Here is a 23,910-nt window from a genome sequence, read left to right as displayed (position 1 = left end):
AGTGGTTAAGACTCACTGCTTCCAATGCAGGGGGTGCAGGTCTGATCCCTGGTCAGGAAGCTGGAATTTTGTACACTGGGTGATGCGGCCAAAAAAGTTTTCACTTTGCAAGAGAGACTATTAAGGGAATGAAAAGGCAAAGGCTTGCAGTAAATATCTGGAAAGCAACTTGTATCCAGAATATATAAAGAACTCTCAAAGCTGAATAACCTGATAAAAAATTAGTGTAAGACCTAAAGACAATTCATCAAAGAAATTATGAAAAATGCTGACCATCAATATTATCAGTAATTACAGAAATGCAAAATAAAACCACAGTAAAGTACCACTGACATATCTGTCAGGGTGACAACTTCAAAGGCTGACTATACAGTGTTGCAGAGTAGGAAAGGCAGCCCACTCCAGTGTTCTTGCCTGGAGAATCCCAGGGACAGAGCAGCCTGGTGGGCTGCTGTCTATGGGGTCGCACAGAGTCGGACACCACTGAAGCAACTTGGCAGCAGCAGCAGCATACAGTGTTGGCCAGGATACTGAGGAAAAGGAACACTCAAATACTACTGGCAGGAATGTAAAACAGTACAACCACTTTGGAAAAGTTAGGCAGTTTCTTAAGAAGCTCTGTTTGTAATAGCCAAAAGCTGGAAACAAACCAATTTCTACCAGCAGGTGAATGGATAAACAAATTGTTGTATATTTACAGACCAGAACAGTCAATGCTGCTAAGTTGCTTCAGTCGTGTCTGACTCTCCGCAACCCCAGAGACGGCAGCCCACCAGGCTCCTCTGTGCCTTAGTCAGCAATTAAAAAAAAAAAAAGAAGCACATATTGTATGATTCCATTTATATAAAAATTCTAGAAAGTATAAACTGATCTTCAGTGACAGAAAGCAGGTAAGGGATCCCTGCGGGCAGAGGAGGAGGGGGAGTGGACGAGAGAGAGAGAGAAGGCAAAGGCACACGAGCCACTCTGGGGGATAAGTGCTATTTTCACTGCGGTCTTGGCTGTGGTGATGGTTTCATGGGTATAAACAACACCAAAAGCTGTCAGATTCTACACTTGAAGTATGTGCAGTTTACTGTATGTCAATCATACCTCAATAAAGCTATTTTTTAACCCACTAATATAACAGCTTGGAAAGACCAAAGATTGTCTCACAAGAAGAGAGCAGAATGGGAACCTACATAGGAAAGTCAGCAAATTTTAAAAAGTGATGCAAAATATTAACTGTCAATTCTGAGATGGAGACATTTAAGGAATTTTTTTACTCTATTGTAATACCTATCAAAAACACTAAGAAGAAATAAACAATGAGGGTTTCTGTCTACTAACGTAAGTGTACTAAACTATTGTGAAGTTTGCTGCAAGGCTATGCTATGTATTCAAACACATGAAATCTGGCTTAACCATGAGAAATAAAAATGCTTTCCAGGAACCAGAGAAACTACTGCAGAAACCAAGCTACTCTAGCTCACAGCAAGAGCAGCATAACCATCACTGGACTTACTACTGTTCAATCTACTTTCCAAACTCCTCACATTCACCACCTGTTACCCTCCTTCTTAAGCTCTTCCTGACAACTCACTAGAGAAATGGGACAGGCAAAAATACAAGGTGAGTCTGAAGTACCTGACAAAGGAAACGCTTAAAAAAAAAAAAAAAAAAAGGCAATCAAAAGGACACAAGTCAAAACTAGAACAACTGAAGCAATAAAGTAATAAGAAGCAAAAATAAGTTAGAAGAACACTGGATTACAACCCCCTAAAATAACTAAAAATCTAAAAATTAATGGGTAAAGTGTTTAAAAAATGGGAAAATGACATTCTTAAAAAATACAGCAGGACTTCTCTGGTGCTCCACCAGTTAAAACTGTGCTCTCAATGCAGGGAACGTGGGTTCAATCCCTAGTCAGGGAATTAGATCCCACATGCCGTAATGAAGAGTTCAGAGCCACAACTAAAGATCCTGTGTAAAGACCCTGCACAGCCAAATAAGTAATTTTTTAAAATGAGAATAGACACTTTTCTTACAAAAGAATTTTAAATGTAGAAAAAACAAGGGAAATATAGAATCACCATGAGAACACCTCAAGAGCTGCAGGCAACGTCTACTAAAAAATGAAAAAATTTAGCAGGGAAACTAGAGAAACAGAGTATCTGCTTAAGTGTTTTCCCCAAAAAATGTTCAGTTACCTACAGTGGCAGCTTTAATACATGTTCACAAATTCTAAGGCTCTCCTTCCTTAGTGACTAGCTTCTAATGAAAATAATGCAAAGGAAAGAAATACTACCTGGTAGCCACCAGGTAGTGATCAAGGTTAAAGTCAACCAGAATTGATATTATGTGCCCTGGGACGTGGTGAGAAGGCTAAATCACCTCTGGTATTTTCTCCAAAATCTATAACCTTAGTCTACCCAACACCAAGTACACTCAAATTGAGATCAAGTGTCAAAGTCATTCAACACAAAGAAAATACAACAAACTGGCACAGATCAGAGGAGCGAAACCAGGGAGACTGGAGAACTAACTGCAATGTGGTAACTTGGACTGGGTTCTGAAACAGAAAAAAGGACACCAGTGGAAAAACTAAGGAAATGCAAGTAAGGTCAGTCCTTTAGTTAACAGGACTTTAGCAACATCAATTCCTTACTGTCAATAAATGCATCATGATTAGGTATGATGCTAACAAGCAAGATGAGTGAAGGGTATACAAGACACGTCTGTATTCCAACTCTCCTGTAAATCTAAAATTACCTCAAAAACAAGTTACCCCCAAGAGAAAAAAACTTAAGAATTGGGAAATTTAATTCACTAACTTTTCTTGGTTTTTAATATCCCTCCCACAATCCAGCAGTAAAACCCAGTCAACTAGATTTACAATTAAGCAAAAATCTGGCCTAAGATGAAAAAATACCTTTATAATACTTCGTCTATCAAATTCCTTAAACATGAATTTCCTATGCTTTAGATCTCATAAAAGGTGGATGTAAGCCAGGAGTAAGCTTAAGACAGTTGATAAACATGGGGTATACTTGAGGCAGGTTAAAAAAAAAACTAAAAAAGGCAGGTGCCACTGATGCCTTCCAAGATTCTAAAACCTTGAAATTTTAAATAAGGAAATATATCTAGCACATATCTCTACTAGGTATACCACAAGCTTTACAAAATAGTTTAAGACAATTACTTGGGTTACAGGGCTCTAGGTCTTACATGCAAACACATGAGAACACCTAAAAATGTGTGAAACAACTTCAAAAATACATAAAGGGTCATACAAACAAGCAACGATGCTGCCACACAGCCACTTAAGGATGACATTCCTACCAAGTCAAAGTGGGTCCCATGCAAGAAGCCAGTTTTTTCTATGAACTATCTCTAGTATTTGCTTTTTATTAACTATCTGAAATACATCACACAGGCTAAACAGCTAAGCAATATGACATAAAAGACTGGCCAGTGGTCAGACGTGGAAACCTATCACTTCATGTCATCTAAAGCCTTGATTTTATTTACAAAGACCACAGTCTTCAAGAGAACTTTTAATTACTTTCTGCTCTGTAAAGCTTCCTCTTCCCAGTCTTCAAGTGCAAATTTTTCCTAACTCCTCACCCTCTTCATCTAATCATCAGGTTTGCAATTAAGTTTTCCCAACCAAAGCCAGATGGCCTGACTAAGGATACTAAAAAAATAAACAGAATGCTGATTTTTTGAGATTTAAAAACATAAATGTAGTTGTTCACCACAGAATGCTCACCAACTACAAGTGATTATAGTTGCTGAACCTGAAATTTAACTCCATGGCTGGAAGGACAGTATTGTACTAAATGTCCTATAGCTGTTAAAAACTGACTAGCCAGAGGTGGGAAAAAAAGCTTTTCTTACCTACCTACTTTAACAATCATCTTCCTTTTTAAAATCAATAAACCTTGCCAAGGCAGTCTTAAAGCACAATTAAATGAATATACAATTTATACTTGAATTTTGAAATATTTTAAAAAACAAATCTAACTGCAAACTGTTGAGTGATCAAGGGACTAATGTTATAAACTGGCAAAAAGAAAAACTGGTTTAGGGCACCCATGCAGGCTTTATACCAAATTTCATCTTTTAACACTGTCCCATCCATCTTAAGTATAGACAGTTCACAAACCTATAAAAACTTAAAACTAACTTCTGCCCTTTACTTTCTAGGCAAAATACTAAAACAAATTATTTAAAATGTAAATTACCAAAAACTGCTGTGAAGTAGGTCACCAAGAAACATTACCAAATCTAACGTTCCCTTAACACTGTCAGCTGAGAACAGCAAACTTGAGTTGAATAAAAGAACAAAGAACTACCTACTTTTCTACCAGTTAGAAGAGGTACAAAAGCTTATATTAAAAGGATTTAACAACAAGAGTAATCTCTAGTTTGGATGAGAGACTGGAAGGCAGACAAGTCTTATATTATCACAATTTGCTTCAATTAATTTGCAATTTGCTCCAGATAAATGAAAGCACAAGTCATCAACGAGGCTACCAATCTGTGAAATACATTTTCATATTCCTACCCACTGGAACCCATTTGCCTGAAGTCAAGAGATTTTTTAAAAATATCTAAAGGGGAAACTAGCAAAAATTTCCCTCATTTAATGCACAAACTTTCAGTCTGATATTTACCTCAAGTAACAATTAGTGGACTCTAACAGTTTAAATGTTGGTCATTAGTGTCTCAACATTCGATAACTTAAAATGTTACTAATTAACTGGTGTCTAAATGCAGGTAACTGTAATTGTTACAAGAAAGCAGGTTCCAGAACTTTCCTGGTGGTCCAGTGGTTAGGACTCCAAGATCCCAATGTAGGGGGCCCAGGTTCACTCCCTCCTCAGGGAACTAGATCCCACATGCCTCAACTAAGCCAGCACAGGCAAAAAAAAATTTCAATATATAAATTTTAAAAACAGTCAAGTTCCAAGGAAAATACACCAACAAAGGTTAACAATCTATTCATAAGATATTTTGATCCTGTATTTACTGCTACTTTCGGTTAAGAAATATGGAAATTACTGGGTAAATGGAAACACAAAAGTGTTTCAAAGCTTTTTAATTTACTTCTAAAGATGTGAATCATGTGCTCCCTTTAGTGGCAAAATAAGAGCTTCCCTAGTGGCTCAGACAGTAAAGAATGTCTGAATGTGCAAGACCTGGGTTTGGGTTGGGAAGATCCCCTGGAAAAGGGAACAGCTACCAATCCAATTGTCTGGCCTGCAGAATTCCATGGACAGAAGAGCCTGGCAGACCATGGGGTCGCAAAGAGTCGGACATGACTGAGCGACTTTCACTTCACTTAGCAGCAAAAAAATTCTTATATAAAGGTCAATTCTAAAAAGTGTCTGCACACACAAAATAGATTTTAAAAAGAGAAAGGAAAAGGTTGACAGTCATTTCAATGAAAATTAAATCAGAACAGTTAGCTCCAAAACTCATTGCAGCTTTAGCTCAAGTAGAGACATTTGTGATGCCAAGTAATGATTCAGACCTGCAACACAGGAATATTTATTATTTCATTAAGCCAAGGAATAAACTAGCTTTGAAAAATCTCAAATGTAACTCTACTAGAAAAATTTACACTCAAGTTTTTGAAGGTGTCTTCTTTGCATATAACGGGAGCGTCTACAGAATACTAAATAAATGTATTAAGACAAAAGCTTTTCACCCATAGAAGTTTACCGCAATCACCCCTAATTCATCCAGCTTAGGCTCCACAGAGGGTCAAGCCTGTACTGTAAGTGGGCACCAAGCTTTCCACTCCAATTTCAAAATTTCACTTACACATGCTGGCCAGACCTGAACCTCATCGCCCTGCAACCTCATTTTTTTCAACTACATAAAACGAGGAAGTTAATCTTGTGGAAGGTCTTTCTCAAAACCTTGCTCCAATTAAAAAATGGAGGGAAAAAAAAGATTCAAGATCTAATATCAAAAAAAAAAAAAAAATCTAATATCAGAGCCTAACTTCCTGCTGGTGATAACTTCCCATCCTCAGGCTATAAGGATCAAATCCGAGGAGGAACACTGTCCAGGATCACCTGGACGTATTGATTTTATTCTACACTTTCCCCAAAAGCATTTAGGGCAGCAAACCTGTAGGAAGATGTGCAGAAAGGAACCCTTTACCCTTTGTCATAATCCCACGTCCAACCCTCTTCTCCCTGGAAACCCTGCAAGTGGCTCAAGTACAAATAAATGCCTCTGCAGTCGGTCTTCCGAGGCTGCGGTTGTCCCCAGGGACTAGAGCTCTGGGGGCAAAGATACCCTGTGGCCGCACAGAGCGCTGGAACAAAGAATGAGGCAGGTTCGGGGACTAGGAGTCAGAAGGCCTGGGTTCAAACAAATACCTGCCCCTCATGGCCTGTGTGCCTCTGACCGTGTCACTCCACCTCTGGGCCTTCGAGTTGGCTGTAAAAATAGGAAAATCACCGTACCTACCTCATCAGGGCGTTTCAGGAGTAAAGAAGAAACACACAAGTTGCTCCGCACAGTGCCTGGCACATAGTGAGGGCTTAGAAAAATGTTAGTTATTATCATCACTCAATACCCATAAACTCGCTGCCCCTTTACTCCCTGTAAAAAAATTCGAAAACCTAGGAGCAGCATTTCGGCTTCCAGTGTCGAAAAATTCTCACCGCACTTTCGTGCCTCACCTTCCCCCTCCCGCACCACCACCACCATCAAAGAAAAGCCTCCTCTGGTCTAGGAGGAGCCCCCACCAAAGGAGGAAGGCCTCGCTAGCGCGCGGGGAAAGCGAGCGGGAAAAGCTGACGATCCGGCCGCGCGGGGCCCCAGGCCCCCAAGATCACCCTGGGGCCCGGGCGGCGGCCGCGGCTCGCTCTCGCCCCGCGTGGCCGTTGGGCGCGGCACGCGCACGCGGCGGACGCGGACACGGCCACGCGCGCCGGGCCAGTGGGGGCGGGAGGCGGAGAGTCGCCGCGCGCCCGGGCGCCCGCCGCGCGCGCCTGCGGCCGTTGGGGAAGGGGGGGGACGGTGGGCGCGCCTGGCGCGGTCGCCGTTCGGACTTCTCCTCCCTCCCATCAGAGCCCCAGTTAGTCCGCGTCCTGGGGCCGCCCAGCCCCGCCCACGCTCCAGCTTACCTGCGCGGCTGAGCGGGAGAGGAACAAGCTCTGCTCCACGGCACGGCAAAAGGTAAAAAAACCCCTCACGCAACTGCGTCCGCACACACGCGTGCTCCGTCGCCGGGCTATATAACGGTGACTCAGCCTAACTTGTTGCGGCCAGGTCGGCCAGGCTGGTGGCCAATCCCGACTGCGTCCTCTGAGCTCTTCGAGCAGCAATTGGGTACTGACTCAGGATGAAGGCGTGGCTCTTGATTGGCTTTAACTCATGCCTATGAGACTGTGAGGAGCTCGTTTCCCTAGTAACGAATTGGCACTGAGAGAGGCCAATAAGTGAAGGGTACGGTGTGAAGGAGGGAGGGAAATTACTTGATCGATGTCCATTGTAGCCAATAAATATGTGGGGCCGTTCCCATTCGTTAAAACGTCTTCCCCTGGGCGGAGATCAGTTCTCCCTGCAGGAGCGGTTGCTCCACAAGGTGGGGCCCGTGTACTTTGGGGAAGTAAACCCCAAGCAACTAGGAGGTGGGCGCCAGGATGGCCAAGGAAGCTCCTGGCCAATCGCAGCGCGGGAAGGAGCTGATTGACGCGGGGGTTGGACAGCACCGAGGAGACCGAGCCCCGGGTCGCCGTGCCCTTTGGGGCGGTTCTGAGGCTCTACTGGTCCCTGCTTCTGTCTCCTTTTTCCTTTCCTTTTTTGACTCATTGGGTGCGATCCCTGAGACCCCTGATCCCACCTTTTCCGCACAGTTTGATACCAGGGGAACCAGGTGATAAAGTTTCCCGTTGTTTGGTTGTTTTGTTTCTTTCTTATACCAACTTTATTTCCATGTGGCCGCCTAAGGGCACTTGGTGGCTCCCACCATTAGTCAGCACTATTGGACAACTATTCAGGGAAACCAGAGGGGAAAGTAACTCACATTGTGTACCTAAGATCCTATTCTTTTTAAAAAAAAAAAGTCTCACGTGAAGAGCATTGAGTTTAAAGACATATTTCCACCCCGCGGTTCTCTGCAAGTGCTGCTGCAGGTCACTCGTGCGCGTCCATCCAGAAACCGGAGTCTGTAAATTCTCCTAACGGCTTGGGCCTTCCTGCAACACCATTGTCATTCAGATTTCCAGTGCTGTGGCTGTGGGGGTTTATTTCTTCGGGTCGTTATGTCTTGACAAGGTAGCTTGTCAAACTCCTTTGTGAACACCCCGAAGCTTTCGCGAAACACTTCAGGCGCTAAGTGGTGCACCAGACTGGTCCTGTCCACGTCTCTTACTGATTTGTTGGGCCCTCTATTGGTCACCATGAGCGGTTTTATATGGAAACACAGGGTCACGCCTCGGTCCCGTTCTCCTTCCAGGCATGTGACCCTGCAGTAGGGGCTCGCGTTAAGTTTTGCAAATTTGGAAATGAAGCACGTGGAGCCTCTCTACTGGAGACAAGGGGGCGCGGACAGCAGCCGGTGAAGTCGGAGGTGCGGCCCCAGGAGCGAAGCGGGAGCATCCCTTTGGCTCCCTAAGCCCCATCTAGCATCGACTTGGCTCATTCAGCATTTATTGGGCTTCAGCGTCTGGGATCAGAGACGATCGAGACGCTGTCCCTGCTGGCTGTCATCCATTCAACAAGCCCCGACGCCGCGCCGAGAGCTCCCCAAACTGGGGAACCGGTGTGTGGGGCTCTGGAGGCACCTGAGGGAACTCGGCTCAGGCAGAAGCTGCTAAAGGTTTTCTGGAGTAAGGAACCTACAGGATCGTGTTAACCTTGCTAAGAAATTTGAGCTTTATTCTGAGAGCGGTGGAGAGCCCCCGAAAGGTTTCTTAAGAGGGTGGACTAAGAATTTTGCATTTTGCAAGACAACTTTCCAAATTGAAAAGCTAATGAGAGCTGGTTGGCAACCCTTAAAATTCACAGATTGGTAATTTAACCCAGTTGGCCTGAGATGGGGAGTCCAGGCTATTCTTGATCACATTTGGAGCGAATTTTAAGTGATATAGACTGTTCTTTTTGTAGGACTTTTGGCAGTCTGTTAAAATTGTGTTTATTTCCCTTCTTGCTTGAAAGCCATGTGGCTTTACCAAGAGGCATGTACTTGGTGTTCATTACAGCACTGTCCACTTTGTTATGATATTTAAAAACTGAAAACATAACTACTCATGAATTTGCAAACGGACTAACCGGTAATACACCCATAATATAGACTACTGTACAGCAGTTTAAAAGAGAATGAGAAAAAACTAGAAGAGAATGAGGTCAAACTATACTGATATGAGCTGATCTGCAGTTGTTAATTGGATTAACTGACAAAAACCAAGTTGAGCAAAATATACAATGAGTTCCAATTTATGTTAAAAATGAAAAACCAGAACTCTTGATTTCCCTGTGTTTAAATAGGTATGTAAGTGTGGAGGAAGGGGGGAGGGGATTTAAAACAAGTCATTCCCCTAGGTTGGGAGTGGCAAGGATAATGTTACTTGGAAGTGTTACTGTTTTGCCCTATGGTTTTGTCTAATATGTCTATAGGAAGAAAGGAAGGGGAAATAGATTACCAGAGAGAGAATGTGGATAAGACCCCTCAGGTGGCTGTGACTATATTCCACAGGAGAGAGCAAGTTGGCATCTTCCTGTGGTCATTTCTGTACTGGAATCATAAACCCTCAGGAGGCAGATGCTGGATACTTAGTAAATGTTCAGCGAATAATTTACCACCCTGAAAGTGTCTGGAGTGCTGGTTCTCAAGATGCGGGAGATTTTGCCCTCAGGAGACATGATCTTTTCACAACTACATAGAGGGGCTACTGGCATCTAACGGGTGCAAGGCAGGGAAGCCCAGGAGAGCCCTTTGATGAAGGCGGCCGAATTAATAGTGCCCAGGTGAGAAACTCTGATCTAATCATCTAAGGGAGAGTACCCACCCTCCTCCTAGTCTTTCCACTGGTAAGCAAATTGTGCAAACCCCTCAGAACATGACTTCACCCTGTTTTTTCTGCCAGTTCTCCCCAAAGCTCTGAGAAACAGGGTGGAAAGGAAACAGAGCAAGATCCTGTGGGACTCTTCAGGTACATATCCGTTCTATGGCCTATTTCATATTTTTGGGCGGAAAAAGACTTCAGCCTCCTTGACCCTCCTTGAGTTCCAAAGGGCTGATTCAAATTGTTGCTAGTCAGGGAAGGGAGAAGATGCAGAGACAAAGGAGGAGCAATCAAGAAAGGATAGTGCAGCCTGTGGGTAGGGTCCCGGTTCCTCCTTAAGAAATATGCATAACAATATCTTTTGAGTTCTGCAGGAACTAAGGGCCCCACCCAGGAGGAGGATGGTGACTTAAGGCTGAGAGTCAAAATCCCTAGAACCATCCCATTACCTCACCACCAACCAGTCAGAAGAAAGTCACGGGGTTGGGGGAGGGTGGCCAAATGAGACCTAGATGGCAGACAAGACTAGACCTTGATCCTCAATCAGCAAATGAAATGACACACCCAGAGGCGCCATGACAGTTCAAAAGACCAAGGAGTAGGCATGGCCCAACTCCTGAAAATCTCCATCCTTCTCCAAAATAGATGGAATAATCCTCCCACTCACTAGCATATGAAATTACCCAGCCTATAAAAACTATCCATGCCACATTTCAAGCCAATACTCACCCACTACAATGGCCCACACTGTCTCTGGAGTGTGCTTCTCTCTGAATCTGAATAAATCCACTTGTTACCTATCACTTTATCTCTCACTGGATTCTTTCTGCAATGAGACTTCAAGAACCTGAGCTTCATTAGGTCCTAAAACCAGGTACCATGGGTTTTGGCTGGATTCAAGTCCCAAGCTGAGGTAAACAGTTTCACCCTCACCCCAAATTTTACCAGTTAAAACCTCACACTGAAAACAGTCAGGGAGTTTGGGTTTTTTTTTTAACCTGACTCACCCATTCCCCATGCATGGCCCTCTGATGAAAGTGAAAGAGGAGAGCGAAAAAGTTGGCTTAAAGCTCAACATTCAGAAAACGAAGATCATGACATCCAGTCCCATCACTTCATGGGTAATAGATGGGGAAACAGTGGAAACAGTGTCAGACTTTATTTTGGGGGGGGCTCCAAAATCACTGCAGATGGTGATTGCAGCCATGAAATTAAAAGACACTTACTCCTTAGAGGAAAAGTTATGACCAACCTAGATAGTATATTGAAAAGCAGAGACATTATTTTGCCGACTAAGGTCCATCTAGTCAAGGCTATGGTTTTTCCTGTGGTCATGTAAGGATGTCAGAGTTGGACTGTGAAGAAGGCTGAGCACCGAAGAATTGATGCTTTTGAACTGTGGTGTTGGAGAAGACTCTTGAGAGTCCCTTGGACTGCAAGGAGATCCAACCAGTCCATTCTGAAGGAGATCAGCCCTGGGATTTCTTTGGAAGGAATGATGCTGAAGCTGAAACTCCAGTACTTTGGCCACCTCATGCGAAGAGTTGACTCATTGGAAAAGACTCTGATGCTGGGAGGGGTTGAGGGCAGGAGGAGAAGGGGACGATAGAGGATGAGATGGCTGGATGGCATCACGGACTCAATGGACTTGAATCTGAGTGAACGCCGGGAGATGATGATGGTCATGGAGGCCTGGCGTGCTACGATTCATGGGGTCGCAAAGAGTCAGTCAGACACGACTAAGCGATTGAACTGAACTGAACTGCTCCAAACTTCAACATTTCAGATTGATTAGCCTCACTGTGCATCTGGCACATGAACTTCTATTTATTAAGAGTAACAGAAAGATGCATGGTCAAGACCCCAGAGAGTACAGTTTTGTGGAGAGAATGGAAGGGTGGTGTATTAGGTAAGGAATGCTCCTAAGAATATCATCAGAATGAGTATGTCCAAGACTTGTGGTCCAGTGGCTATGGCTCTGAGCTCCCAATGCAGGGGGCCTGGGCACATGACACAGCTAAAAATCTGCAGGCCACACTAGAGATCCTGCATGTCACAACAAAGACTGAAGTGTATTGCAACTAAGACCTGGTGCAATGTTTTTAAAAAACTGAATCAGCATTTCCCAAACATAGCTAATTACTCAGAAACGGTGATTAACTACTTGCAGTAGAAATAGGAAACACCTAAATATGGAATTTATGAGACTAGGTGGATAAAATACAACCATACGATGCACTCTTACAGTGGACTGTCCAGCAGCCATAGAGAAAATGAAGCAGATCTATGTATATGGTTATAAAGATCTCCAAGAGATGTAAGTGAAGACAGGAAAAGGGCGGCAGGGGACCATTATTAAGGGGACAATTATTTCTATTAAGATATTCTGTATTGCTATAGTTATCCATGCACGATCCTGAATGGTTTTGCTGTACATGCACAGGTAATATCTTGAAGGTGGAGTCATAAGAAACTGTTAATGGTTGCTAACAGGGAGATGAAATTGGGCCAGGGTGGGAGAAAGGCTTAGTTTTCATTCATTCAAAGTACCCTTTGGTACTTTATAATACTGGAGTGGGTAGCCATTCTCTTCTCCAGAGGATCTTCCTGTCTCAGGGATTGAACCCAGGTCGCCTGCATTCCAGGTGGATTCTTTACATCTGAGGCACCAGGAAAGCCCTAATTTTTTTTAAAACATGTGCATGTATTTTTCAAAAATTCAATGTTAAGTATGGATTTTACTTAACATTGATATGAGGAACCTCATAACAGTGATATGAGGAACTACACATATGAAAACTTTGATCTTTAAAACAAACAGGATGGAATACTCTACCCCTTTAGGTATACAAGGTGTTTTGGAAATGAGACACTAAAGTTTTAATCTGCCTCTCTCACAGATTGCTAACCTCTTTTCCTTTTCCCCCTTACCTTACAAAAATCATACAAAGATCCCAAAGACCCTTCACTAGCTTAAAAATGCATGCCTAACTGAATCCCTGTCTCTTTTGTTACTGACTGTGTGCAGACACATCACATCTTCAGATTGTGACCATGAGCCAGGCATCCTGCTAATGTTCTCTATAAAAATCATCTCATTTAGTAGTCACAACAACCCTATCTCAGAAACAGGCTCAGTGAGAGTAAGCAACTGGCCCAAGGTCACACCGAAGTCTAGAAACTAGGACTCTCTGACTTCAAGTCCATGTTCTTTTACCCACTTGTGAGTACTGCCCAGGGAAGGACAATACAGCAGCCACAGGTAGAGAAAGGAGGCAGGACCTCCTCAAAAACCCCTGAGAGGCTGGGATTTTCTTTCCTTTTCTCAGGCAAGGCACCAGGTATTGCTGTGTAGACAGAGTTGAATCCACAGCAAATCCCTGTAAGCTACAGCCAAAGCTTTTTGCAAAAAGAGCACACTCTGGTACCATCTATAGACTTCCATGTCCTTGCTTCCTGTGGCTTCAAAGAGGGACCAAATCTTGGAAATGCAAATAACATAGCATGTATCCAGCACCTACTGTGTGATAGGCATGGTGCTCTAGGCACCATGTTTGAGTTGCTCCTCACAAAGGTGTTAAGAAATCACCTTCCAAGTCAGCGGACAAGTGTTGAGTCCTTGGTTAGGAAACTGAGATCCCACATCCCGCAGAACAACTAAGGCCACAAGCCAACACTAAAGCGCCCGTATGCCACAACTAAGACCCATCACAGCCATAAATAAATAAATACTTTCTAAAAATGTTGACCAGGGTGTGGGAAAAGAGTTACTTTCATATACTATTAGTAGAAATATAAGGTAGCGTAACCATTCTGAGGGCTATTTCAAAGCAACTGTTAAAATCCACCGGGGATGGGGTAGGGATGGATTGGAAGTCTGAGATTAGCAAATGCAAACTATTAAGTATGTACAACTGAGTCACTTTGCTGTACCATAAACTAATTGTAAATTAGCTATACTGCATAAAATAAATTTTTTTTTAATTCATAGCCCTATAACTCAGAACTTCTACTCTTCTACACCTACTCTGAAGAAACACTACCACATGTATACAGTGAGCAAAGATGTTCATTACAGTATTGTTTGTAATACTGAAAAATAATCTAGACATCTCTCAATAAGAGAATATCTAAATTTATAATAATAAATACATACTAAAGGATTTTATGCAGTGATTTTAAAGATTGAGCTAGTTTATGTATATATGTGCATTTGTATTCATAATATTCATATTTTAAGTATATGCTACAATACTATATAGCATAAATCTCAAGAGGATATTAATAAAAAAAGAGCGTCTCACAAATTATGTATAGTATGTCGTGTATGCTTAAAAAATACCAAAACTTACAGCTTCCCTGGTGTTCCAGTGGTTAAGAATCCATCTGCCAGCTCACAGAACATAGGTTTGATCCCCGGTCTGGGAACTAAGATCCCACATGCTGCACGGCAGCTAAGCCCATGCACCACAACTACTGAAGCCTGTGCACTCTAGAACCTGTGGTCTGCAACAAGAGAAGCCACAGCAATGAGTAGTCCCTACTCTTTGCAACTAGAGAAAGCCCACGCACAGCAACAAAGAGCCCACGCACTGCCACAAAGACTCAGCGCAGCCATAAATAAACAAAATAACAATGACTATTATTTGCATGTGTTTATCAGTGTTTGTAAATGCATAGGAAACTATCTGGAAAGATGTGCAGCAATCTGATCAGTTACTAACTCTATGGAGAACAGTGACCTAAGAATTTGAAGGAGACTTTCACTTTATCTGTATTATTTTTCAATTTTTTTTACATTAAGAAACTTTTCCTATAATATGTAATTTTAAAATTAGCTTGTCATAACTCCAAGAGGAGGTTTTGAGTGCTTTTATGTACCAGGCACTAAACTGATCATTTTATGAGCCCTGTCTTTTTTCTCACAACAGCACTATGAATACAGGTCAAATTATTAATATTATCTTTATTTTACAGGAAAAGAAACTGAGATTTGGAGAGGTTAATTGTCCAAAACAGCCAGGAATTGAACACAGGTTTGTCTGGACTGTCTCATGGAACACAGCTTTAAATCCTAGAAGCCTACAGTAGTTTGGCAGAGAGTAAAGGAACAAGCTCCTATACTTTGGCCACCTGATGCGAAGAGCCAACTCATTAGAAAAGACCCTGATGCTGGGAAATATTGAAGGCAGGAGAAGAGCATGACAGAGGATGAGATGCTTGGATGGCGTCACTGACTTTATGGACATGAGTTTGACCAAGCTCCGGAAGATGGTGAAGGACAGCGAAGCCTGGCGTGCTGCAGTCCATGGGGTCACAAAGAGTCATACACGACTGAGGGACTGAACAACAACAACAACAAAGGGACAAAGGGAGGGTGTCTGACACATCCTCTTTACTTTTGGCCACAGTGCTCGGAGTCCACTCAAGCATGCTGGGGACTGTGGTGGCCCAAAGAGTTTGTTCCTTGTCTAAAGAGTCCCCAGCAGTCATCAGTTCAGTTCAATTCAGTTGCTCAATTGTGTCCGACTCTTTGTGACCCTGTGGACTGCAGCACACCAGGCCTCCCTGTCCATCGCCAACTCCCAGAGTTTACTCAAACTCATGTCCATTGAGTTGGTGATGCCATCCAACCATCTCATCCTCTGGAATCCCCTTCTCCTCCTACCTTCAATCTTTCCCAGCATCAGGGTCTTTTCAAATGAGTCAGTTCTTCCCATCAGGCGGCCAAAGTATTGGAGTTTCAGCTTTAACATCAGTCCTTCCAATGAATACCCGGGACTGATCTCCTTTAGGATGGACTGGTTGGATCTCCTTGCAGTCCAAGGGACTCTCAAGAGTCTTCTCCAACACTACAGTTCAAAACAATCAATTCTTCGGTGCTCAGGTTTCTTTATAGTCCAGCTCTCACATCCATACATGACTACTGGATAAACCATAGCTTTGACTAGATGGACCTTTGTTGACAAAGTAATGTCTCTGCTTTCGAATATGCTGTCTAGGTTTGGTCATAACTTTTCTTCCAAGGAGCAAGCGTCTTTTAATTTCATGGCTGCAGTCACCATCTGCAGTGATTTTGGAGTTAGCAGTCATCAGGGTGATGAAATTGGGCCAGGTGGGAGAAAGGCTTAGTTTTCATTCATTCAAAGTACCCTTTGGTACTTGGTAATACTGGAGTGGGTAGCCATTCCGTTTGGAATGAAGTCTTTGGAGCTGGTGATCGTTTGCCAAGGTCTTCCCTACCCACACTCATCCCAGTATTCAATGCTGTCCCATATGGATAATCCCCATCGACCTCGATCTCTGGGCAACAACAATTGGCACAGAGCCATTCCTCCAAGGTTCCCAATCTCTGATGGGCAAAATGCATGAGCAAGAAAGAAATCTGTGCTTCAAGCCTTTGAGGTTTGGGGAATGTTTGTTATTATTAATACCACAGCATTACCTGGCCTATCCTGCCAATTACAGATAGGTTTCCAGATCTTCCAGTTTTTCAGGAGATACTCAAATCTGGGTCATCATATGACATCACTCTGTTCTTTTTTTTTTTTCTTAATGCTTTATTAATGGTATACAACTGTTTTGCTCTCACTTTAAAAAATGCAGTGAAATATTCTAGGACTATAACTTAATTTATTCTTTTTTAAAACTTTTTTTGGAATTTTAGTTGTTTTAAAATGTGTCCCTTGGGCTTCCCTGGTGGTCCAGTGGTTAAGAATCCACCTGCCAATGTAGGGGACATGGGTTCCATCTCTGACCTGGGAACTAAGATCCCATATGTGGCAGAGCAACTAAGCTCATGTGCCACAACTACTGAGCCCAAGCACCCAGAGCCTGTCTGCAACAAGAGGAGCAACTGCCATGAGAAGCTCTCGCACCACAATCAGAGAGTAGCCCCTGCTCACTGCAACTGAAGAAAGCCCACACACAGTAACAAAGACCTAGCACAGCACCCCACCCCCCCCCAAAAAAAAGAAAAAATGCTTCTCAGTGCTCGTAACAAAGAAGCAACTAATTTTACATGCCATTCTACAAGTAGATTTTTTTTTAAGTAGATTTGTTTTTAATTGTGGTAAAATACACAGAACATAAAATTTACCAATATGACCATTTTAAAAGTTGTAATCCAGTAGCATGAAGCACATTCACAAAGTTGTTCCATCACACTCAGTGTTCTTAAATGTGGTCAGCTACTCCAAAAATGTTTTGAACACTTTTGGAACTGAATAAAATATGTCTACAGGCCAGATTGAGTCAGTTTGAAACTTTGCCAGATGCTAGGCTCCCCCTCCCAAGCCTGCAGCCCAAGCTGCCTTGGCTTTGTACCCCCTCTCTTCTCACGCCTGGGCTTCTCTGCAGGCCCTTTCAGCTCAGAACCTTTGAATCTAGGCTAAGTGTTCCTCAGTAGATAAAGCAATGAAGCAGCTAGTGCATACCTTTATTATAACACAGAAAATAGACACTTGGTCTAATAGAGGGAGTAAACAGCAGCTACAAAAGTCTCTCTTTGCAAAGCTTAACCCACAGCATAGGGCTTCCCTGGTAGCTCAGCTGGTCAAGAATCTGCCTGCAATGCAGGAGACCCCAGTTCTATCCCTGGATTGGGAAGATCCCCTGGAAAAGGGAAAGGCTACCCACTCTAGTATTCCGGCCTGTAGACTGGTGGGCAAAGAGTTGGATACAACTGAGCAACTTTAACAGACACAGACAAACCCCAGCATCTGCCATAGGGTCACTACAAGTAAGTGGAGTTTAGAGGTAGGGTATTCCTGGAAGAAAGCACCAATTAATGTCTGAGAACCCACCCTCCACTCAGTTCAGTTCAGTCGCTCAGTTGTGTCCAACTCTGTGACCCCATGAACTATAGCATGCCAGGCTTCCCTGTCCATCACCAGCTCCCAGAGTCCACCCAAACTTATGTCCATTGAGTCAATGCTGCCATCCAGCCTCTGTCGTCCCCTTCTCCTCCCACCTTCAATCCTCCCGAGCATCAGAGTCTTTTCTAGTGAGTCAGTTCGTATCAGGTGGCTAAAGTGTTGGAGTTTCAGCTTCAACATCAGTCCTTCCAATGAACACCCAGGACTGATCTCCTTTAAGATGGACTGGTTGGATCTCCTAGCAGTCCAAGGGACTCTCAAGAGTCTCTCCAACACCACAGTTCAAAAGCATCAATTCTTCGGTGCTCAGCATTCTTTATAGTCAAACTCTCACATCCGTACACGACCACTGGAAAAATCATAGCCTTAACTAGACGGACCTTTGTTAACAAAGTAATGTCTCTGCTTTTTAATATGCTGTCTAGATTGGTCATAACTTTCCTTCCAAGGAATAAACGTCTTTTAATTTCATGGCTACAGTCACCACCTGCAGTTATTTTGGAGCCCAGAAAAATAAAGTCAGCCACTGTTTCCACTATTTCCCCATCTATTTGCCATAAAGTGATGGGACCGGATGCCGTGATCTTAGTTTTCTGAATGTTGAGTTTTAAGCCAACTATTTCACTCTCCTCTTTCACTTTCATTAAGAGGCTCTTTAGTTCTTCTTCACTTTAAGACATAAGGGTGGTGTCATCTGCATATCTGAGGTTATTGATATTTCTCCTTGAAATCTTGGCAATCTTGATTCCACTCACCACTACACGTGACTATAGTCTATACATTCCTATCCTCGCAACAGTCAGAAAGGGCCCACTTCCCAGGCTCACTGGCTTGTGATGAAGTGACTTACCCAAGGTGACAAGGCTAGTAATGAGATTACTGGGCAGTCCTGAAGTCTGCTTTTTAAAAATATTTTTCCCTGTGATCTTTTAATACATTTTCCTTGTAGAAAATATAGCAAGGGCTTCCCTGGTGGTCCACAGGTTAAGAATTTGCCTGCCAACGGAGGGGACAAGGTTTGATCCCTGGTCCTGGAAGATTCCGCATGCTGCAGGGCAACTAAGTCTATACACACAACTACTGAGCCCGAGCTCTAGAGCCTGTGAGCCACACCAACTTAAGCCACCCCAGTGAGAAGCCTGCATAACACCACTAGAGTAGCCTCCACTTGCTGCAACTAGAGAAAGCCCAGGCAGCAAAGACCCAGCACAGCCAAAACCAAGAAAAATTTTAAAAATTAAAATGTGACAAAAGGAAGTTTCAAAAAGGAAATTAAAATCGCCCATAATATTGGAAAGGATAAGAATGATACACAGAATATCACTGAATCACACAAAAAAAGAATTCTACTTTTTGAAATTTAGTAATATCTTTTTACCAGTTTCTCTAATGTCCTATAGACAAATAGGAAAAGGAGTAAGTCAAGGCTGTATATTGTCACCCTGCTTATTTAACTTATATACAGAGTACATCATGAGAAACGCTGGGCTGGAAGAAGCACAAGCTGGAATCAAAGATTGCCGGGAGAAATATCAATAACCTCAGATATGCAGATGACACCACCCTTATGGCAGAAAGTGAAGAGGAACTAAAAAGCCTCTTGATGAAAGTAAAAGAGGAAAGTGAAAAAGTTGGCTTAAAGCTCAACATTCAGAAAACTAAGATCACGGCATCTGGTCCCATCACTTCATGGGAAATAGATGGGGAAATAGTGGAAACAGTGGCTGACTTTATTTTTGTTGGGCTCCAAAATCACTGGAGATGGTGACTGCAGCCATGAAATTAAAAGGCGCTCACTCCTTGGAAGGAAAGTTAAGACCAACCTAGACAGCATATTCAAAAGCAGAGACATTACTCTGCCAACAAAGGTCCCCGTCTAGTCAAGGCTATTGTTTTTCCAGTGGTCGTGTATGGATGTGAGAGTTGGACTGTGAAAAACCTGAGCACTGAAGAACTGATGCTTTTGAACTATGGTATTGGAGAAGACTCTTGAGAGTCCCTTGGACTGCAAGGAGATCCAACCAGTCCATCCTAAAGGAGATCAGTCCTGGGTGTTTTTTGGAAGGAATGATGCTGAAGCTGAAACTCCAGTACTTTGGCCATGTCATGCGAAGAGTTGACTCACTGGAAAACATTCTGATGCTGGAAGTGATTGGGGGCAGGAGGAGAAGGGGACAACAGAGGATGAGATGGCTGGATGGCATCACTGACTCGATGGATGTGAGTTTGAGTGAACTCTGGGAGTTGGTGATGGACAGGGAGGCCTGGCGTGCTGCAATTCATGGGGTCGCAAAAAGTCGGACACGACTGAGTAACTGAACTGAAATGAACTGAACTGATAGATTGCCGGGGTCTAGCCCCGGTGGATCCAGGGTGATTCGAAGGTGGGGACAGAGTCGGCGTCTTTGGAAAAATACATATTTAATCACAGATATAGAGAGATTAGAAATGGATAGTGTAGTAGGAAGATTAGTGGAGAAAAAGAGGCTGAATAACTTGGATTACGTGGAATAGCATCCATGGTCCAGATGGGAATTCAGCCAGAAAAACGGGAGCAAGAAAGAAGCGACATGGGGGAATCAGTCTTTCCGGAAACTGATCCAATTTCTTTATTTTGGGGTTTGCTTATATACCTTTTGTTACACATAGGGATGAATACAGAGTCACGCGGGGGTCAGCAGTCCTGACCTTTATCAAAATCAGGTGCTTCACATAAATGTATAAAAAAAGGTCTTAGGGATATTACATCATCTTCTGGCCATGAGTGAGACCTGCTGACATTTTATGATCCTTTCTTTCTGATAACCAAAAAACTTATTTCTTCCAAGGGTGTTTTTTCTTAAACCAGGCACCACCCTCCAAATAAAGTTACATTCCTATAGGGTGAGGGTGTAGTGAGTTACAATCAAGAAAGGAATTTATTTAACCCAAGGTTAACATGATTAATCTTAAAGGTTAATACTTATTTCTCCTATATGCTTAAAGGTTAATACTTATTTCTCCTATATGTTAGTTATATTCATTATAAGGGTAGGGAACATGGAGATTTAGCAGCAAACATCAGCCCAACAAATGAAAATCCTTTCACCAATGTTCCCCTTAAGATCTATTTAGTCTTAAGATATGATAAAGTAACATTTTTACATAGCAAGGACACAGTGATTTATAACAAAGTACAGTGATCTATTACAAAAGAGAAAAATCCATTAACAAAAAGTCTAGTATTGCTAACATCAAAAACTACTGTATTTCCTTTGCTATATTCCAAATACATTGATTAATATATTCCCAGGTGCCTAAGGATATGGAGGCCTGGGGGCAATCATTGACTCAACAAGAAGAAAAAGCCCTATGCTAATTAAGACTCTCAAAATACTCCAAAACTCTGCTGTTTATGGTTAAGAGGTAGTAAACAATCATGTGGCAGGAGTATGGATAATCCTGTCACACAAGCTAGTCTGTCAGCAGAGAGGTTTGACCTGAGACACCCTTGTCCCACCCAGAGCAGGGAATTAGCAGCAATTATTGACACAACAAATGAAGAACCCTTCACCAATATAATTCCTAACCAACCCATTATACTAATAATTTCCAACTCCCCAAAAGATTTTGCCTTTAGTAAGTCTAAAACATCTCGTGCCTCTCAGGTTGGGAGGCTGTAAACAATCACATGTGGCCAGACGAACCTATACAGGTGGGCTAGATAACCTTCAGAGGAGTCCGTAAGCTGAAACACTCTTGTCACGCCCAGGAATTTTTATTGCCTTGGAGCTGCACGTTTACTCCTTCTCCAAGAGAAACGGTTATGGGGGAGAGCCCCCTGTAAAGTCAGAGGTGTAGGTGAGAGCATAAAACAGACTCTGGTTTTGGGGTTAGATGCTCGGGAACAGGGGGTTTCCTGAGGCTTGATCACGCCTTTGCGTATGCCAAGCCTCCTTCCTCATGACCTTTGCCGTGGGCGGAGTTCCTCACACTGGCCCCCGGCAATGGATATCTAATAACAATGTATGAGATAACAAAATTTTGAATATATTTGTGTGGGATATAAGATCAATATAAATTAATGTAAATAGAAATCTATTTAAATCATTAATGACATCATCCAAGATGCTCCTATTCTTATTTTTTCTGCAATTGATAAAATATTTTCAGAGAAATGGCTGACCATTCCAGCATTCTTGCCTGGAGAATTTCATGACAGGAGCCTGGGATTTCAGAGTCAGACATGATTGAGCAACTAACATGAGTAAAGAGGAACTGGCCACTGAGAAGTAAAGAGAACTTGAAAGAATAAAGGAGTAGCAGATTTGGGGCACAGCCACTAGCCATAGGGCTAAAATAGTACAATGGTTGTGCCCAATGAAGAATCCTGCACCCCACACACCCAGGCTAAGATCCAGCCCTTGTGAATGGCAGAGGAGTGGCTATGGTACCATGCTGGTGGAATTTGTTAGAAATTCACCCTATAGGCTGGAAAACTATCCACTAGGATGCTGGAGAAAGCTATTCATAGAAAATCATCTCACCCCAGTTACTGTATGAAAGCACATAAGCAGGGTAGGTCCTGGGGGAAGCTGCTAGCTGCTAGGTCCTGTTGGTCCCTTACACAGCAGGAGCCTGGTGCTGGGGAAGTCATCCTCAGAAGCTAAACAGAGACCAATTACCGTCTCATTCTGCAAGAGCCTGGAGAAGGAGCACACCAGAATCAGAAAGGAAAACCTTTTCTCCTCCACTGTCTTTCCAGGGTCTTTATTGGCAATGCTTAATATCATGCCATTAGGCAATAAAACAATGTTTAAATGGTTCAGATTTTCACAAGCAGGCAAAAAGGTTGAATTGGAACTGAGACAATAAATCAACAACCAGCACTTTCTCAAAAGGGTTTCATGTATGTACTGAAACTATAGTTTGGTACTTCTCTGGCAGTCCAGTTTCTAAGACTCTGTGGTTCCACTGCAGGGGGCACAGATTCGATCCCTGGTCAGAAAACTAAGATCCTGAATGCTGTGCAGCATAGCAGAAAAAACAGAAAATGTCTATAGTTTGTTCAGCGTGGTTCCCCAAAACCAGAAGGAGGAAGGAGACTATAAGTACACCTGGAAACTAAGGGACAGTATATCTAAGGGAAGGGCTAGAAATCTGAGTTTTTAATAAGCTCTCCAAGCAGCTTGACTGATGAGAGAACTTTGACACTACTAACTTGGACGGTGGAGCCCCTTGGATATTACAAGGATAGAACCAGCCTGGTACTGTGTGTGTGTGTGTGTGAAGTCCTGGGTCTTGGCACACCTCTTTGTAAGATACTAGAACTGCTTTGCCTCTGTGTGTCTTCACTCATGGATATGGGTATCATGTCTTTGTAGCTTGTTTCCCCATCTCTTTCTGTGCCTGCCTCTCAGTCTAAATATCTCGGCCTCCCAAAGCATGCCCTCTAACACCTTTCAACTTTAATACTTATTTGACTGTGGACACTTACGCTTGGTGGACTTACAGTCCATGGGTTGCAAAGAGGTTAGACAGGACTGAGCGCACACATCCTCTCCTTGCAAAGCAGGTTCTTAACCACTGGACCACCAGGGACGTCCCCCTTTCAACTTTCACATGCTGTTCTGTCTCCTTCCTCCCCAGTGGGTCCATCTTCCATCTTGAGATGAAGCAAGACTTCCTCCTCTGCAAACCTCCTCTCTTCATGAACCGTCCCCATCCCCTCCCGTCTGAGCGAGAGATCCTTTCATGGCTCCAAAGGCACAAGCTCCTTTAACACTTGTATTGTCCTGCATCATCCTCTTGCTTCCCTGGCTCCCTGCTAGGCTGTCTTTTTCCATTACTGCATCTTGGATGCCTAGCTTAGTGCCGCCCCACGGTTGGCAATCAGCAAATACTAAGTAAGTAACTGAGATTGTCCCTCTAGGGAGGGACGGGGGTGGGGTGGAGGCTGTGTCTGGCCTGCTCACAGCGGGAGGCCCAGTCTTCCCAGCCCCTAATATCAGCCTGACACTGAGCAGGCGTTCTAAAAATGA

At 43.1% G+C, this 23,910-nt stretch overlaps 1 protein-coding gene and 1 long non-coding RNA gene across 4 annotated transcripts in view; one reads left to right on the top strand and one right to left on the bottom strand.

Annotated features, from left to right (window-relative positions):
- The window catches only part of G3BP1 (G3BP stress granule assembly factor 1), a 34,170-nt gene extending 26,953 nt beyond the window's left edge, over window positions 1-7,217 (bottom strand). Inside the window, exon 1 of one of the 2 annotated variants that reach the window (XM_004008992.6) lies at window positions 7,131-7,217. Coding sequence is in view for 1 of the 2 variants with exons in the window: in XM_012178826.5 (XP_012034216.1) it covers window positions 6,469-6,567 (99 nt within the window). In the remaining variant the exon portion in view is untranslated. Of the gene's footprint in view, window positions 1-6,468; window positions 6,890-7,130 lie in introns of those variants that run through there. The other variant, XM_012178826.5, reaches the window with a different exon arrangement.
- On the top strand, window positions 6,942-23,847 carry LOC132659832 (uncharacterized). 2 transcript variants are annotated; one of them, XR_009600706.1, is made up of 2 exons: window positions 6,942-7,182; window positions 14,991-23,847. It is a non-coding gene; the product is annotated as an uncharacterized LOC132659832 (long non-coding RNA). The 2 variants fall into 2 exon arrangements; XR_009600705.1 differs by lacking the exon at window positions 14,991-23,847 and adding an exon at window positions 8,465-14,320.
- Window positions 23,848-23,910: the final 63 nt, after the last annotated feature.

The sequence above is a fragment of the Ovis aries genome, chromosome 5 (genome assembly GCF_016772045.2).
Source record: "Ovis aries strain OAR_USU_Benz2616 breed Rambouillet chromosome 5, ARS-UI_Ramb_v3.0, whole genome shotgun sequence".
In the NCBI taxonomy this organism is placed as follows: Eukaryota; Metazoa; Chordata; class Mammalia; order Artiodactyla; family Bovidae; genus Ovis; species Ovis aries.
Note: the sequence above shows the minus strand (reverse complement) of the source record. Positions and strands in the feature narration are given on the sequence as shown.